Source organism: Anabrus simplex, chromosome 8, assembly GCF_040414725.1.
Source record: "Anabrus simplex isolate iqAnaSimp1 chromosome 8, ASM4041472v1, whole genome shotgun sequence".
Classification (NCBI taxonomy): domain Eukaryota; kingdom Metazoa; phylum Arthropoda; class Insecta; order Orthoptera; family Tettigoniidae; genus Anabrus; species Anabrus simplex.
The window spans coordinates 123350665-123369447 of NC_090272.1; the positions used below are offsets into that span (position 1 = coordinate 123350665).

Below are 18783 nucleotides of genomic sequence, written 5' to 3' on the forward strand. Positions count from 1 at the left end.
GTTGAAGTATGATATAATCTTGTACTACAGTGGTGTGGGTGTTCGTGGTGTTTGAATATATCTTTTGTGTGTATATACCTATATTACAGTAAGTAATGGATGTCAAGTTTGTGTTTTTATAGCACACTTCCAGATCAAATTTGCAAGGATGATGGTTTCACCAAGGGTTCATATAAAACCGGTATTAATGTTTACATTGAAAGCACCCTCTGTGAACAACATTCTTCATCAAAACAAAACCTGTATGTGTGCTTACCTCCTTTCCAAATATATTGGCCAAGCAACATTGGATTAGAGAATTAATTCATATTACAGTTTTGTTATTTCAGTTTTGTTATTTGTTCGTAATGATCTTGTTTGTTTATATACCCCAAATATCTTATTCAGAGGCTGCACAGTTTCAGAATGTTGATAATTAAAAGAATGACGATGGTTGTAGTTTTAAGGGGCCAAACATCAAGGTTATCTGCCCCTACATAGATTAAAAGTAGAGCAAGTTGTTTGTGCAGTGTGTCTTCCAATTTAGTGTACCTTGCTTTGAGGTTTTCTCAAGAATCCTATGACATAAATAGTTTCTTCCATAATTATAATTTAGAGTTTCCTATGATTTAGAGTGAAGTATGATTAATTCCAAGTAAACACTAAATGGAATTTTACTTTTCTTACTTCTGTGGACCTGCTTGATGTCTTTTTTCCTTGCTGTATTTCTGTTTCCTATCTCTTTTTTATGCTGGATAAAATAACAAGACAGTGCATGTTGGGCAAGGACTAACCCATTGTTCTTCTCTCTTCAGACCGATGAGGAACTGGACCCAGAGGATGTTGAATTTGATGAGCATTACACCATAGAGACAAGGAGCAAATGTAAGGCTGTTGCCCACTCCAATCCAAGTGTGTGGGCAGTTTATCTGCTTGGCATGTCTGCTGATGTCATTGTTCATCCATACCAAAGAGGCATTTTAAACTTAAAATATACCATCACCAAAAACCTATCAGTGTTTGTGCAAGGGTTTAAACCACCAGAAAGAAAAGAAACCACCACCTACTTTATACCTGGAAGTCTAGGAGTGAAATTATATCAGATGCTCTGATGATGTGAGGCTTAAGATACAAGTCTACACTAGCAAAGTGGATACAAGGAAGGCATTACTATATTTTAAATGCATATGCTTATATTAAATGTAGAAATTATCTCAGACTAGATGGAACTTCCCTCCCTTGGCTACATGGTCAATAAAGACAACTTAAATATGGCAGTTTTTTTTACAAAATATTCAGAGGGGAACAAGAAAGTGTCAATTTTGTAAAATACTTACTGTATTAGGTGTTTGAAGGAAAACTTATCAAAACTGATTTTTAATGGTATGTACTGTATGTCTGCCCCATGCCCGATTTTTCCAATATGGGCCAGATGAGATGATTTTAAATGGCTTTTTTTTTTTTTTTTTTTATGGCCAAGTGCCCTTTGACACCAACTTCAGTGAGGAGCTAATGAAGATGAAACGAATGATGGGGAATGAAATTGGATGAGGAGGTGGAAGGAATCAGCTGTAGTCTGTGAGTGGGAACTGTCCTGGCATTTGCCTTGGAAGTCCACCTTCTCACCTCAGCTACTAACGAAATATCGTGGACCAGTTGAAACTGGCTATAGACAGCCAGGAACTGTATTCGGGCCTCTTACACTAATGACTAAAAGTATAAAAGGCGTGAACCCGAAGCAGAGATGAGGTTAAAATAAATAGGATTTATTCTCATAAGGTTGCCCGAACAAATAAAAGATTAGCACAAAATTAAAAAAGAGGAGACTTTAGGGAAACAGTTACTCACGTACATAGTCTTTAAAGTATTCTAAAATACAAGTCTTTCGCCTCTTTAATAACCACCTCATAAAACTCTTGCATTTATCTTATTCAACAGAGGCATAGAGAACAGCAATACCAATTGGTTCAGTTTATACCAGACAGTGGTACGTAAGGTTTGTTGCAAAACATTTCTTTCATTAGAATGAAGCATCAATTAGAGATAATATAGCGGCTTTTAAAGAAGAAAGAAATATTGTCTCTGCTCCAGATAAAACAAAAGCAATCCAACAACCTGGCAAACCTTCTCAAAAAGCATCCACCAAATTCCAAAGAGTCAGAATCTCTCAGAAATTAAAGTAGTAGAAGCAAAGCAGGCAGAAAAGAATAATTATAGAACATCAGGAGGTTATAAGGAGGATAAAAGGGTGTTGCCATAGTTACCGAAGCAAAACAAACACGAGTCAAAGATGATAAGTTGAATAGAAAATAAGATCCCGAAATAGGTAAATAAAATGGCTGAGCAAGCCAGAGAAATTGATAAGATAATAAAATAGTAGTAGTAGTAGTAGTAGTAGTAGTAGTAGTAGTAGTAGTAGTAGTAGTAGTAGTAGTAGTAATAATAATAATAATAAAGCTAAAGGCAAACATTCATAAGGCATTGAAAAATAACACCGATCGGATAGTCTCACAACGCACATGCACATATACACAGAGAGACCAAATGTGCAAAGTTAGAATAAAATGTAGTATCAAGGCACATTATGATAATGACCGTAACAGCATATTTAAAGTCAGATGATGGCTTATGAGCTTGATCCGAGAGTACAGATCAGATTATCTGGGTGGCCGCTACGTAGGCAAGGCTCACCCAGTCACCGCAATAAACAATGCATAAGCTATGAAACATATTCATATCACATGAAATGGCGAACATAAATCGTACAGCATTAGCGTTTCAAACATATTATGCAACATGGGCTCAAGCCAGACGTCGCAGTCGAAGAGGATGTGAACAGGTCTCAGATGTAAAAGAATCCACAAACAACCATATCGCGCACGCGCGCGCACACACACACACACACACACACACCTATCAGAAAGGATCAGTGTTACCTTTTGTCCCTACATCGGAACGAATATATATCAAGTAAACATAAAGAAAAAGGGAAGACATGTAAATAGGTCTGCCACAATAAACATAAAGAACAAAATACAGAACAGGGATCACATAGTACACTAACCTTGCAATAACTGTGGTAAGCTAAGGAAGAGGAAATTTAAACAAATACCTGGAGCTCGAAGGATAAGGATCCAAACATATTAAGTAATTATGTACGTTGACTCCAAGCAGAAAGTCACGTAGGGAAAAATCATAAATCTTTTTGTAGTACTATTTAAAAGATACAAGAATCATCTCGTAGCCTTCTTCTTATCTTACAGTCATAGAGCATACAGAGCAAGTTTTAGATTGAAAGAAATGCTTTGGTAATTCATAATTACATGTGGTGCCATCTGTCTCTTCGAGAAGAAGTAGACGTCAAGTTAGAGAACATTTACCTTTTCAATTAACTGACTTATGACGTCGATATCAGAGAATAAAATATAAAGACAATTAGGTGTGGTTGTGGCACAGAAGTGAAGATGGGAAACCGCAGAAAATAATTCTCAGGATGGCCATCGATGGGGTTCGAACAGACATTCTCAGTGGTATATAGAACAAAGTAAAAAAGTTCTGCTCTTGTTGTGCATTTAGGTGAAACTTGGTATGCATTTGTAATTTGTGTCTTGTCACCAAGGGATGATACAACCAGCACAGCATAACAACACAAAGTGCACTATGTATTAAGCTTGATGATGCCAATTTTGAATCTTTTGTTATAATGAGGTGTGCTCATTAAAAATCATTACAAGTACAATTTTTGTTGCTGATTACTGATTGCACTTGCAGTGTTTCCACTGTTTCACTTGCCTCTAACTCATTATGAATTGGGCACATGTTCATGAGAATATTATCCTTAAGAGACCAACTTTGTGGTCTTTATTGACATTTTTATGAGAGACATTCTGCAAACTTTACCCATAGTAAAATGTTTGAGAATTTAATTATTCTTGATTCCTAATACTTCTATGGTAAAATGTTTTTTTTTTTAATTTTTTTTTTTTTTTTATATGTCAGTGGTTCATGGTGGTCTTTACTGTTAGTTTTGCCTGTACCTTCATTCTTTGTGCCTTTTTAAGAAATATTTCCAATGCATTTGCTGTCTGATTCCTCTCTATCAGAAGAGACATGCCGAGTTGTGTATCTGCTCCTACACTTTAAAGTTTTTTTTAGTTGTAAGATGTGTATTTGTGAACCATATTTTTCAGAATTCCGAAGAGCTTGACACTGATACAGAATTTGAGCCAACCGAAGACCAGACGATCGATACCAGGAGCAGATGTAAGGTTATATTTAAGTTAGTGGGTGACCTGGTAACGGTTGTCAGGACTATTTTAGGGTGCAAATCGTTTTATTTTCTTTGTGCAGGCTCACAATCAGATGTTGAATTGATTTCAGTTAATGCATGAATTATATTTTTTAAATGAACTGAATTTGCTTGTGTGTTACCCACATATTTATTTTCCACTGGACTTGGGAAAAATTGAATCTTAACAATTGCATATCCGTAGCATACAGTAACTGTCGATTCAAATTACAAGTTTGAAGTTATATTAGCTTGGACTGCTGCTGAAATATAATAGCAGTTCTGATGAGCTGGAAAATTTTGCATCTGAATATTATGTACCACTCTTTTCCCACCTAAAAACATATTTACTGTGACATCTAAGTCTGAAAATGAATATGTGGTTGATACATATTTGGCATGTTAGAAGTTTAAGATTTACCAGTGTGTTCATTCCTAATTACTTTTTTGTTATTTTGATGTTGAATGAAAAACACATTTTTGTAATTAAACTTGTACAAGGATGACATCAACTCATTTGGTATGCAGTAAAGCTTTCAGTAGGGGAAATGAGTAGGTACAAATGGAGGGTTCAGAAATCTCCATCTATTTTTCAAAACTGTTTAGATTATAAAATTGATTTATAGACAAAATCACTATTTCCTTGCAGTTCTCTCATTGTCCATTCTCATTACTAGGGTTCGGAAGTTTGAGCTAAAGAAGTACAAATTTTGCATGCAAATATGCCCCAAAAACTAGCTAAATATTATCTTTAAACAAAAAAGATCAAATATGACTTAATTTTAGGGATAGGTTGCAACTATTAGAGCATTACTAACATTAATCATGTCAAAAAGTGATAAGCGATAATACAGTAGACACATTTAATCAGTAATAATAATAATAACTTAAATGTTTCCACCTTTTCAATACAATATATTCACAAATTTACAAAATTATACGGTACTAGTTTCGACCCATCTAGGGGTCATCATCAGCCGTATTGAAGCAAAGATCATTTGTGGCTTCAATACGGCTGATGATGACCCCTAGATGGGTCGAAACTAGTACCGTATAATTTTGTAAATTTGTGAATATATTGTATTGAAAAGGTGGAAACATTTAAGTTATTATTATTATTACTTATATATTGTTCAATACGGACCAAAAACATGAAATTCATAACCATCAACATTTAATCATGCAGACTGACAGAGCTACAGTAGGTAAATTAAAACTTTGTACTTCATTCAGTATCAAAAATTAATTATTAGCATGCTTTTTGGTATATGTCAGCGTACGTTCGTAGAACATCTTATCGGAATCATGTCTCCTAAACCTGCTAACTATATTTTTCAGGAAAAGAAAGAAAAATACATCTACTACAGTATTGTTAAAAATGGCGCTTTAACTTGAACAAAATTGTCCAAATTATTACCAAATATGACCTTACATCACTCAAATGAGCAAAATAAACCAAAGCAATAAAAATGTCTGAAATATGCATTTATATGCAACATAAAATTGCTTTAAATGGGATCAGGGACCCATCATTCACACTTATTTTTCAGATTCCTAGTGAAATGACTTCAGGAAAGAAATATGATTTTTTGTTAACATCTGAACCTTACTCATTACATGTCCACACCACTAAAGTGTACGCTTCTTTATAACACTGGCGATAGGAAACTTGATGCGGCTTCCTTCCTATTCACTTCATTTGTGATCTTGTTCCTTCTGATTTTTTGATTCATAGTTCTGATGAACTTCATTTCTGTTGCGTGAAATCTGTTGAAGTCTTTGTTTAGTAGCGTACATGTCTCTGAACCAAAGATTTGTGTTGGTACAAAATAGGTGTGATACATATTTATTTGCCTTTCTGGAGTATTTTATTGTCTCAGAATAGGTTTCCGACATAACTGTAAAAGTTAGATGCTTCCTGGGTCCTGTCGAGTATTTCCTGCTTGGCTGTGTTGTCCTTTTGAGATCATACTTCTGAGGTACTTGAAGGGGGAAGTTGATTCCAATTTGGCTCCCTCCAGGTAGATTTTTGAATTTGTTGCTCTTCTGTTCATAGTCATTTTTATGGTCTTTGTTTTGTACACTTTCAGTTCAAATTACATCATCATCTTGTGTTCCAAATAGCCAATTTTTCGTATACTTCCGCTTTTGCTTCTTCCCATATCAACACATCAGCAAGTACCCAGGTATTTGGGTTGTCGTCCAATTCCTTAACCCGGGAACGCCGGAGTTTTCAATTTTCGTTTTTTTAAATTTTTGTTTAATATACCCAGCATTCACATATCAGAGAACATTTAAAAGTCATTTTTCTAAAAATTGAATCGTTGGTTTTTAAATGAGGGCCTGGTACCATACGGTACCGCACGGCGCTTGACATAGCTTTTGGTTGGAACATAAAAATTGTTACCTCTTTAGAATACCATGGAACTGAATGCTTAATATTGTTACAGAATATCACTTACAAATTACTGAGCAATAAACAAAAGAAGAAACGGTGTTTATAGGTTTATTTGTGATATCCCTTTGGAATTCCGAAATATAACATTAGCTCAGACGTGACATATCTTTAGGAAATACGAGTAATATTATTTCAGCTTTTCTTATTTAGTCACCCATTTCCACTCTTCACTAGTTTAGAATGGCAAAATGCTGTTTACACAAACGCCCACACTACACGTGACGCATTCTGTGCGGCCGCGGAATTCGCATTCGTTCGCCGCACAACTCCTGCTTTGGTTTGTCGGAGCGATATAGTGATGTACGCCATTGAATCTCAAGGTGTCAGATACACTAAGAAGTGTAAACAACTGCATTTATTTACCTTAAAATACCACCCAAATATATATGTCGTAATAAATATTTTGCACCTACCCTTTTCTGATTGTGGTACTTACACATAGCTACTTAGAAGGAAAATGCCGATGAAATTTTCATTTCTTCGGGGTTATTTTTCGTTTGTAAAAAGCATATACCGGTAGTTGTTGACTTCAGAGCACAAGAAATTCATAATTTCATCGTAAAGAAAACCCTCATATTTCGGTCGGCATCATATATCGAAAAGTGGAAAATTTCGCACTAGGGAATTGGAGTGAAATTGGGCCATACGCCATCCAGGTATCTGGTGGATGAGGTGATGATTTCGCTCTCTTCCCGGGCCATGAATCATTATCGGACATGGATTATCTACTCCTGTGCGGAATTTGTTGCTTTAGCACTATTTCTGCTGGTACCCGTGATTGACCTCCCGTAAGGTTATCTGCGAGACCCCCTTCATCTTCCTCGAATAATACCTTAGATTCCAGTGGTTCAGTATGTCATGCCGTTTAATTTTTAAAAGTAAAATATACAATTATAGATTTTTATGACACACATAAATCATTATTTGCAACTACAGTATGAATTGTTACCCTTAGAAGTAAGGAGGAGAAAGTAAACAGAGAGGCATGGTAAGCGCCGTGCGGTACCATACGGTACCAACGGAATAATTTGTATCATAACAGCTGACACAGGAATGCTGACCAATTGCTTGTTATTTCAATTCATGGACTTATATTTCAAGACAATAAATCACATGATACAAAATCGTATTCTCAATATTTATAAACAAAGTAAAGCAACTTACTTTAGACAGGTAGTCATTTTTATTCCTCTCGACACGATCTCAAATTACAAGCAGTTGTTGCCGCAAACAAATACTCAAATAAAACCTTTTGTTGATTTTAGGCATTGTAGAGAGTATCTCCTTGACAATGTAAAGCGAAGTTGCCAGATTTATGGCGCGAGTAAGGATCAGTATGAGAAAATCAGAAGTAAGGCGCACTGGTACTATACGGTACCGCACGGCGTTGCCGGGTTAACAGATTTTATGTGGGTTTGAACCCCACTGTCAGCAGCCCTGAAGATGGTTTTTCGTTATTTCACATTTTCACACCAGGAAAATGCTGGGGCTGTACCTTAATTAAGGCTACGGCTGTTTTCTTCCCACTCCCAGCCCTTTCCTATCCCATCGTCGCTATAAGACTCATCTGAGTTGGTGCGATGTAAAGCAAATTACAAACAAACAGATTTTATGATCTGGTCCATTCGTATGATGAATGGGTATGGTGATGAGGCACTTCCTTGCTGGACTCCTCACTTCATCTCAGACTATTCAGATATTCCATTGCCTATCTGAACACAGTTGTAACAATTCTGGTAATGCATCTTTATGAATAAAGAATTTTGGGACCTGAAGATCTTTAAGGCATTTCCAGATCATTTTCCAAGGAACAGTCATAGGCCTTTTCAGTGTCCAAAAACTCCATTATGAGTTTCTTTCCATGTTCCCAGTATTTTTCTTTCAGCATTCTCTCTGCAAAAATGAGATCCATAGTGCTTCATTTCTCTCCTGAAGATATGTTGTCAAATCTAGAAAAGCTCCTGATGTTCCTATCTTCATGTATGACTTGAATTACACTTATTTGTTGTTTCATCACTTAAAGCTCAAATAAAAGATACAAGACCTAGAGTTTTGTGGAAGGATTGAGAGGCTAATTTTCTCATTATCATTGTCAGTATCAACTATACTTAAAGGGATTTCAGATGCATCATCTATATTCATATTCATTTGTCTTTATAGGTTCCTAATAATGTGATCATTACTGCTGTCATTCTGTTGCTACTTTTACAGGACTTTTTAAAGTTTCCTCATAATGATTCCTTATTTTTTGTTTTGCCAACTAAATGAGCAGTGCTTTCCTTTTCATACCTTCCTACGACAAGTTTTCTTTGTACTGGAAGCACTCTGGACGTAGTTTAATGTGTTCGCCACAACAGCCAGCTGTTACTTTCCTGGAAAACACTTATTTCCTGCCTTCATTATACAGTTGAATGGAACAAGTTTTCAATATTCTTGGTTGACACTATCAGAGGGGTTAAATTTCTGCTCCGGAACTCTGAAATATGTGATCAGTCATGGATATACTTAAACGCATAAGTGGTTTTAAATCCCCAAATTGTATTATGGCAAAAATATGTAGACCTCAGTTGAGATTGTGTGTAATGAGGGGAAACATGTACGTAGTTTATCATTATAAAAACTATGGAATTCATAAGGAGAAGAAATACGAATTAATCACCATTATTATGAAACTAATTTTTGAATGAAACAATACAAATTAAGGCAGAAGATTGATAACAGTGACTCGCTTGGTAGGAACACTGTCATCGCTGAGCAAGGTGGCTATGCAATGCGGGTCACGTAGCTGTCAGCTTGGATTCAGAAGATAGTGGGTTCAAACCTTACTGTCACCAGCCCTGTAGATGGTATTCTGTGGTTTCTCATTTTCACGCAAGGTAAATGCTGGGACTGTATCTTTATGGTCACTGTCCCTTTCTTCACAGTCCTAACCTTTTCCTATACCTTCGTTGCCACAAGACCCATCTGTGTTGGTGCGACGTAAAAACAATAGCCATCATCATCATCATCGTTGACCAACTCCAGTTTCCCAGGTGTGGTATACGAGCTCCTTCCATTTGTTTGGTCCATGAACCATTCTTCGTTCACAATCCGCTCTCAATCCTGTCCTCTGTCCTCTACATCCTTCTTCACTACGTCTGTCCATTTTTCTCTAGGTCTGCCCACTCTTCTCTTTCCCCTTATATCTCTTTCATACTCCTTTCTTGCCGACCTATTGACACTCATTCTCAGTGTTGCCAACTTAGCGGATTTTCCGCTAAATTTGGTGGAATTAGAAGACTGTCGGCGGAGAAATATATCATTTAGCGGACAGCGGATTTTTTGGCGGAATTCTAGATTCATTATAGCGGGATTTAGTGTTTTATCCATTTTACGGTTTTTAAAATGTGTACTCCAGTCTGTCTGCGAGCTATTCCGTATTTCTTGTCAGGAGCTAGCAGTCACATGAGGAAAACATGTTATATGGATTTGATGTTATGAGATCACAGTATCATAAATTTGTAATATGTGGGGAAAGGGTACTTATCTCTTAGTTGACGAATGACGACAGATAATGAAACTGTGAGAGAGTAGCATTTATATTTATACTATGATGGAAGACTGTTTAATGAAGTGGCCTGATCTGTGTGTGGCCCTTGAGGTAGGGGATTCACCTAGTTTGCACCCGGCAGTGAAACGCCTACAAGTTTTAGCTCGCCAGCTCACAGGCAGGGGGTTAATCCCAGTGAAACTCACAAATCAGATGAGTGCAGACATTTACTTTTAATATTATTATTATTATTATTATTATTATTATTATTATTATTATTATTATTATTATTATTATTATTATTATTATTATTATTATTATTATTATTATTTCCGACAGGGTCGAGAATTATTTTAACCATCATTGGTTAATTTCATTGGCACTGGGACTGTCTGTATGTGTCATCTTCATCATCATTTCATCTTCATCACGACGCACAGGTCGCCTACGGGTGTCAAATCAAAAGACCTGTACCTGTTGAGCTGAACATGTCCTTGAACACTCCCGGCACTAAAAGCCATACGCCATTTCATTTTATTATTATTATTATTATTATTATTATTATTATTATTATTATTATTATTATTATTATTATTATTATTGCTGCTGAAATTTATTGCTCATTATTTGAGATCGAATTTCTTGGTGGAATTTTAGCGGATTTTTAGTAGTATTTAGCGGATCTTGAAAATATAATTTGGCAACACTGCTCATTCTTTTCACATGACCAAACCACTTCGGTCTTGCCTTTTGGATCTTCTGGAGTAAGGAGTCTTATAGTCCTACATCTTCTCTGACATTTTCATTCCCGATTTTATCCTTCCTGGTCTTCTGGATCATTGTGCGTAGGAATTTAATTTCTGCTGCTTGGAATTTCGAGTTGTCCTTTCTTGTTAATGTAGCAGTTTCCAGGCTGTGTGTGAGGATAGAGGTGTAATATGATTTATACAGTGTCATCTTGGTTTTGAGACATGCTTGTTTATCCCATAGCAGCTGTCTTACTTGGAGTAATAACAATAGCAAAAAGATAAAACCCCACTGGTATTACCTCATTCACCAAAGACGGTAATCTAATGTGGTAAAGGTGACACCGTAAGCCTATCTTACCAGACTCCTTTCTTAATGGTACTAACTCGAATTACAGTGTCCATCAAGGGCGAAGTATGCTAATGCTAGAAATTGGGAGAATGTGTTTCGAAATTTTATAATTTCCCTTAGAATAATTCTGTAACATGCTTTATAGAATTATGCTTATGTTTCTATGCCTCTTTGGCTCATTGTAATAGAAATCAATGCCTTACAATCAGCAACTGCTGCAACATTGCCTCTGGCACTGTGCTAGGTTGTGTTGGTGAGACTTTTCCTTAACGACTCGGCCACAAGGTAGCAGTTCTTTTGCATCTCACAGTAAATTATTAGCAGGTGTATGCACAACAACGGCAGCGATTCGAGGAAAATACCATTGCATGAGACGTTCCTTTAAACGCCTCTCTCTCGCTGCTTAGTCAGTGCTTTTAAACTTCCAGTTTGTTGTTCTTTGTAGCCTTTCGTTAGCTGTTTATTTGTATGGTGCAAGTTATTGTGATTGCGTTACTTAGCGTTCAGTACATGTGTATTAGTTTCCAGTTGTATTATTCAGACTTAGAAATATGTGATTTAAGCATATCTGATCTTGCTGCCAGTTTTTTAATTCCAGGGTTTTTCAAATTAATGTATGAAGAGGAATGGGAACCAGAAATTAAGTGGACTTACTCCTAATCTAATTTTAAGTCGGCAAGGTGGTAAAATGGAAAAAAAAATCCCTATGATATTTGTAATACAACTGGTTGACAGGAACCATTAAAAGGAACAAATTCTACAGCTATGTTGTGTCTTTTTGGCAGCAAAGCTGAATGAAGCAAAGAGGGTACATTGACTTTTAAAATGTTTGAAAGTAAAGAATGCAAACATCAGGCTTCACAAAGAACATCCCAGGAACAGCAAAAGTTTTCACATTCTATGCCAAGGTTGAATAGAACATGCAATTTCTGAAAGCTAGTCATTTGCTGTTGATCAGCATAATGAAAAAGTGACTGCAAATTAAAAGATTCCAGGTCATCTTGTTGTTGTTGTTGTTGTTGTTGTTGTTTTATCACCTTCCTTTGTAAACAGAAACTATCCCTTTGAGATTATCATGAGTATGAAAATTCAACAAACAAGGGTAATTATCTGGAACAACTGGATTTACTCCCTCAAGAAGAATATGAATTCAGGGCATATTTATAAAACACTGGTGCATTTAGAGGGATGTATAGTACCATTCAGAATGACATAATTGAATGTGTGATGCGTGCATTGCAGGAAACAATAAGGAAAGAGATCACAAGGACTCAGTGTATTTCACTTCCAAGTGGACGACACAACTATTGTTTCATGCAGGGCTCAAATCATCATATTGTGATACGCAATCAATAATGGAACTGAAAAATATATTTGTAGTTTTTTTAATGTTTCCAAATACAAAAGTGCAGCAAATATATCACAGATTATATTAGAAAACTTTGGAAGTTGGGAACAAGTTAGTGTTTCGGCACTTTCAGATGATCATAATGGCGTAGGCCTTCAGGCCGTCGTAAAGGAGTCATCCTCAAGTACTGTTATTTCATTGCTACTCACACAAAATGAATCTAGTGCTTGTTTAAGGTTCAGAGCACATAAAGCAAGTTAAGCTTATTATTAGTGACCTCACTATGTTTCACTCATCTTTGAGCTTCTCTGTGAACAAGGTTTCAGGCTTTCTCACCACAGTGATATTAGGTGGAATTATCACTCGAGCTGTACCCATGATAAAAATGCCTTTCCAAGAACTTAAGAGAACAGTACACAGTGTCGATGAAGATGACAATTGGGATCCAATTTCTACCACCTCTACATACGGTCTTACAAACAAATAGGAAATCAAAATTTTGATTTCTTGCTTCACTTTTTCAGCGCAGTGTTCCTGTTCGCAGATAATCTGTTCAATGTTCTTCAGGTCAAAGGAACATCTGACATAAAACTGTCCAATAATGAAGAGAGCTGTAGATCTTCTGGTAGTTGAGAAATGTAGACACCATTGTTGTGTGTTGTACAGAAGCTCATAATTTAAAAAACAGCATAACATGCTGTATGATGAAAGCATTACTCACAAACTATGCAGTCTCACAACATGTGAAATATTGGATTCTTTTATAGTGTAAGAAAGAACTTAGATTCCAAGAATTCAAGAAAATTGATTTTATGAAACTTCTAAATGAGAAGATGTTTGCAGAATATAGGGCTATCTTTCTTCAGAACAAGCTCATGATGAAAATGTACCCTTTCTTTGATGAAGTGCTTTTCAGGTATAGTTGTGGAGTACCTTCACTAAATAATTTATTCTGTAAAAACCACTGTAGATATCACTTTCAAATTTTGTAACAATGGAAAGTACACTATAGTTATTCTAAAATGACACAATGAGATCACCCAATTACACGCAAGATCCTCCCCTCTGTTCAGAATGATACATCAAGAAGCATCCAATATGGTGCATAGTGTTAAATTGCTTGTTCTTGACGTCAGTCTGAATTGCTGGACATGATGGGGCTCTTATTTCCTTGGTAATGCGGAGAACACAGGAATTCATCCTGAATCTCCCAATTTATTTCATTTTCGGGATCAGTTGGATGAAGATATTTAGTTAGCAAATCATACTTCCTCTCGGACATACAAATTATAAACCATTTCTCACTGAATGAGATTGGAAGATAAATTGACATTAGTTGGAATATTATGTAATTAAGTAGAGGCTGATAGTCTGAGAATTAACTGGAGAATTAAAACTGATAATTATGTTTTGTACAAGTAGGCCTCCTAATATTTTAAAAGGAGACGGTACCTAAATGAACATTTCCTGTCTTGTGCCAAATTTCGATTTCCCTCAGATTCATATCCTGTCCCAACTGCTTCCCATACCATTTATTATTAACGTACAACTTTAAACTCACTACCATTGCATTTGTCAACATACTGATCTAATTTGTAACCAATAACCTCCACACTCAACTGGTTATGAGCAGCCCTGTTGCTGTAATGTGTTTACATTCAGTCAGCTGTCTGTTCTGTCTAAGAAAACATATAAAAGAACACTTTATTTTAGGATTCCGTACATGCCAGTTGTATCTAGGAAGCGTAGGGAATTCACTGGTTCAAAAAAAAAAACATATGTTTAGCCGACAGATGGCAGAGGAAGTCGGTTTGAAAGTCGGGTACGCTTTACTACGCAACCCGCGGGAAAGAGTTAAACCTAATAAAGACATTTCTAGAAAAATTTGCTGCATATTGACAGACCGTCCTGTTTATCTTCTTTGGCCATTGAGAAGAAGTTGCTTGCTGAGTTGGCGTTTGATGTAAGCTTTAAAGAACATGTTATTGATATCTTTGCAGAAAAGGAGGAAGCTGTTTGTAATATACAAGAGCCTGTCTCAAGGTTTCGTGAATTACTCAGATTCCCCCCCCAATGGTATTATAGTGGCAGAAGAAAATCTACTGTAATATCTACTTGGACTCGAAATACACACTTTGCCACAAATGTCTATTGCTCGTGGCAAATTCTACCTCCTCCTCTCACATCCTTGATGTCCATCTATGCTTCAAATATAGCAACATTGGCACTTCAGTGTGTGCATATAAAACCAAGCAACCGCCAATAGTAATAGTACCTCCACAACAACAGATTTTACCCATGCCATATGCTACTGATGCTTGTCACCTGAATCAGATAAGACTGCTCAACTTCTGAAGCCTATATATCTTCTTGAACTATTATATCGAAAAGGTCTGGACTACCACAGACTGCTTAACCTGATTGGATGATCATAAAAATTTTCCACTTGTTCTTTCATATCTCTCATTTTCATTATTTCCTACTCTTTTACTAATTTCTTCACTTTTTATAGGAACTAGTTATCTTCTCTATTTTGTAGAGAATGTTTTTGAAACAAATCTCTTGCTGCTTTCTGGATCTGACTTGTCAATGTAATGAATCTGTCAACTGCATACTCATCATCATTTCCCCTTATCCGGCTCCTGCCGGGTCAGGGTATTTATGGCACTTTTCCATCTTCGTCTTTCCTTCCACCATTCCTCTTCCACGATCTTGTCCCAGTCTAAATTTTGTCTTCTTATGCCACTCTTCACTGATTCAATCCACCTTGTTCTAGGTCTTCCTCTTGCTCTCTTGCCCTCGCACTTTGCCTCCAGCATCTGTCTTGGAATTCTATTCTCCTCCATCCTATTTACATGTCCAAACCACCTTAGTTTATTCTTTTCAACTCTCTCATTTAGCTTTACTATCCCAACTTCCTTCCTAACATCTTCATTTCTCACTCTCTTTCCTTGTCTTTCCTAATTCTACTCTTGTGCCTGCTAGTCAAAGTCCAAGTCTCAGCTGCATAACTCAGTATGGGTACATAGTACATTTTGTACATTATCTCTTTAGTTTTCCTTGGTACTTCTTTGCTCCAAACAAGTTTCCTTATACTTTGATAGAATGCATTACCCTGCTGTACCCTCCTGCTAATCTCCATGTCCACCCTAGCATTTTGCATGAATTCACTTTCTAGGTACATAAAGCTGTCCACAGTTTCCAGACTCTGACTTCCAATTTTCACAGTGCCCTTTCCTTGCCTTTCCCCTTTCGACGTCACCATAGTCTTTCTTTTCTCTGTACTGATTTTCATGCCATACTTCTCAAATTTTTCGTTCATTACATCTAGTTGTTGCACTTCTTTGCTGTTCTTTCCCCTGATCACATCATCATCTGCAAATAGCAGTATCTTCATCTCTTTATCTCCATAGCCTTCCTTTATTTCCTTTACATTTTCATCCATGACCATAATAAACAAGAGAAGTGACAGCACACTCCCATGTCTTAGTCCAATCTTATTCCGAAACCATTCTGTCTTTCTAACTGGGGTCAGTACTCTGCTAACACAGTTGTTGTACATTGCTTGCACCATTTCTAACATTTCTCTTCCGAGTCTCTTTTTAACCATGGTTTCCCAAACCTTCTCTCTGGGGACACTATCAAATGCCTTTTCTATATTTATGAAAATCATGACCTGAACCTTTCCATATTCCCAGTTTTTTCCATCAGCTGTCTCTGCTAAAGATTGGGGCCACTGCAGATCTTCCACTCCTGAAACCATATTGTTCAATCTTTCTTCTCATTCTTCTTTCTAATATCCTTTCCAGTATTTTAACTACCTGCAATATAAGTGTGATTCCTCTATAGTTACCACAAACTTTCTTGTCCCCTTTCTTAAACACTGGTATTATTATTCCTTTTTTTCCAATCTTCTGGTACACATTTGTGTCTCCACATACACTTTAGTAGTTGGTACAACTATTGCATACCAACAGGTCCAGCAGCCTTCATCATTTCCACACTGATTTTGTCCATCCCTGTTGCTTTTCCCATCTTCATCTTTTGTACCGCTAATTCCATCTCCAGCATTGTTATATCATCCTCTGTTGTTGAGTTCTTACACTGTATTGCTTCTATCTCCCCTGTACAGTTGTTCACATTCAATAGCTTGTCAAGACACACCTTCCACCTTCTCTTTATCTCTTCTGGGTGTGTTACAATTCTCCATCTTCCTTTTTCACTAGCTTTGTGATAATTCTTTCTGTCCTGTTACTTCTTATAAGTCCATACAGCATCCTTTTACTGCCACTTACATCCACTTCCATTTTTTTTGTGTAAATTCTTCCTAACTCTTCTGCTTTTCTTCTCCTACCACCTTCTTACATCTCCATTTGCTGTTGAGATACTTCCTTTTGCTTTCTTCTGTTTGATCTCAGTTCCATTCCACCACGGTGGCTCCTTTTCTTTCACTCTTTTAGATGTCCTGCCACAAGCACTCTCTGCTGCACTAACAAATTGCATACTTTACCTCTTAAATAATGTAACAATCAGTCAGCCAGTCAGTACTATTTATAACATATTCATTTTGCATACATTTCCTGCCTATTTATGGACTTCTTTTCCAGTGTGTCAATATCTTTTGAGATAATGGTACTAACAAAAAAAATTTAAAATTGAACTACACTGGCTTTTACACCCAGCCTTAAACATACAAACATTAGAAATTCAGCACCGTGATTATTTTGAAAATCAGACAAGTAGTTCTCGAGAAAATATAATGTATTCAACATGCTTCATTTGCCAGCTGGAGGCTGCTCTGTTCAACATTAGCTAGCTGTTGACGTACAGAATTCCTTCACCTTCTTCTGACAGCTTGGTGCCCATAAATACACAGTGATAAATTGTATGATTTAACACCTTTTGTATTGTCGTATGTTAACAGGTAAAGTAAAAATTGATATGTCCTGACATGACATTAAACTTCATAGGACCGAACAAACTAGCAGCACGGTGTTTGGGCCACGTAGCTGTTAACTTGCGTTCGGGAAATGATAGGTTCGAATCCCAGCAGCCCTGAAGATGGTGTTCCATAGTTTGCCATTTTCACACCACGAAAATACTGGGGTTGTACTTTTAATTAGGGCCATGGCCACTGCCTTCCCAGTCCTACGGCTTTTCTATTCCATCCTCACCGAAAATCCACCTGAGTTAGTGCAATCATAAGGGGTGGGGGCGACAACTACCAGACATGGTGATGTCAGGAAGGGCATCTGGCCTTAAAACTGGGCCAAATCCACATTCGTGACATGGATCGCAACTGCAGCCCCACCAAGTTGTGAGAAAAGTGGCAGAGAAAGAAGGAGAAACATTAATGAACAAAAAGAAAGTAAGGCCTATTATGAGGGATAGTAGTTAAAGTTACACTGAATGTTTAAAAGTAATGATGGTAGTGTGCATAAGATACCTTCCAGAGTGGTAGACTCATTGTAATAATAGCCTGGATTTAAGTGGCTACAAACATAAGCCCTTCAAAAATGCTAGGATTTCCTCTGTAAACGATGGACAGCTCTTTGGTAACTGGGGAAGCTGTGAAAAATGAGTGATAATGTAATACCACCCTGATGGACACCACGGATTTGGAAAGTAAATGTGTTAGATAATGACAAAGAATAAGAAAAAATATTGAATTTGTGAAAGGAAAGGAAAGGAAACCATCATTGGTTTACAGTCCCAGGACAGGTCAGTTGCCATAATACATTTCCAGATTTTCCTGTCAGTTGTTGCTTCCTTCATTGAAACATAATTCTGTGCCTGGATGTCAATTAGAATTTGTTTAAGTAAGGTATTTCTAGGTCTTGCTCGTGTATATCCTTCACTGAAGCCTTCTGCCACATTTCTCATTAAATTGGAATGGCGCATTGTAACACTCCACCATGCAAGACAATGGTTACAGATGGTGCAAAGGATTGATCTCTGTTGGTTCACAGTGTTTAGAGTATAATTTTAGGAAGAAGCACAAGTAGGCAATCACCCCTTTTGTACGCTAATCAGAAGGGAAAAAGGAAGTGGTTCGATCCTTCAAAGACTGAACAAATGAAAGA

General features: G+C 36.8%; 1 protein-coding gene across 3 annotated transcripts in view; it reads left to right on the plus strand.

Moving 5' to 3' along the window:
- alpha-Cat (catenin alpha) overlaps positions 1-18783 on the plus strand; it is a 204695-nt gene that overhangs the window by 145940 nt on the left and 39972 nt on the right. For all 3 annotated transcript variants that reach the window (XM_068228829.1, XM_067152964.2, XM_068228830.1), the window contains exon 12: positions 795-864. In XM_068228829.1, the coding sequence (XP_068084930.1) occupies positions 795-864 (70 nt within the window). The remainder of the gene's footprint in view (positions 1-794; positions 865-18783) is intronic.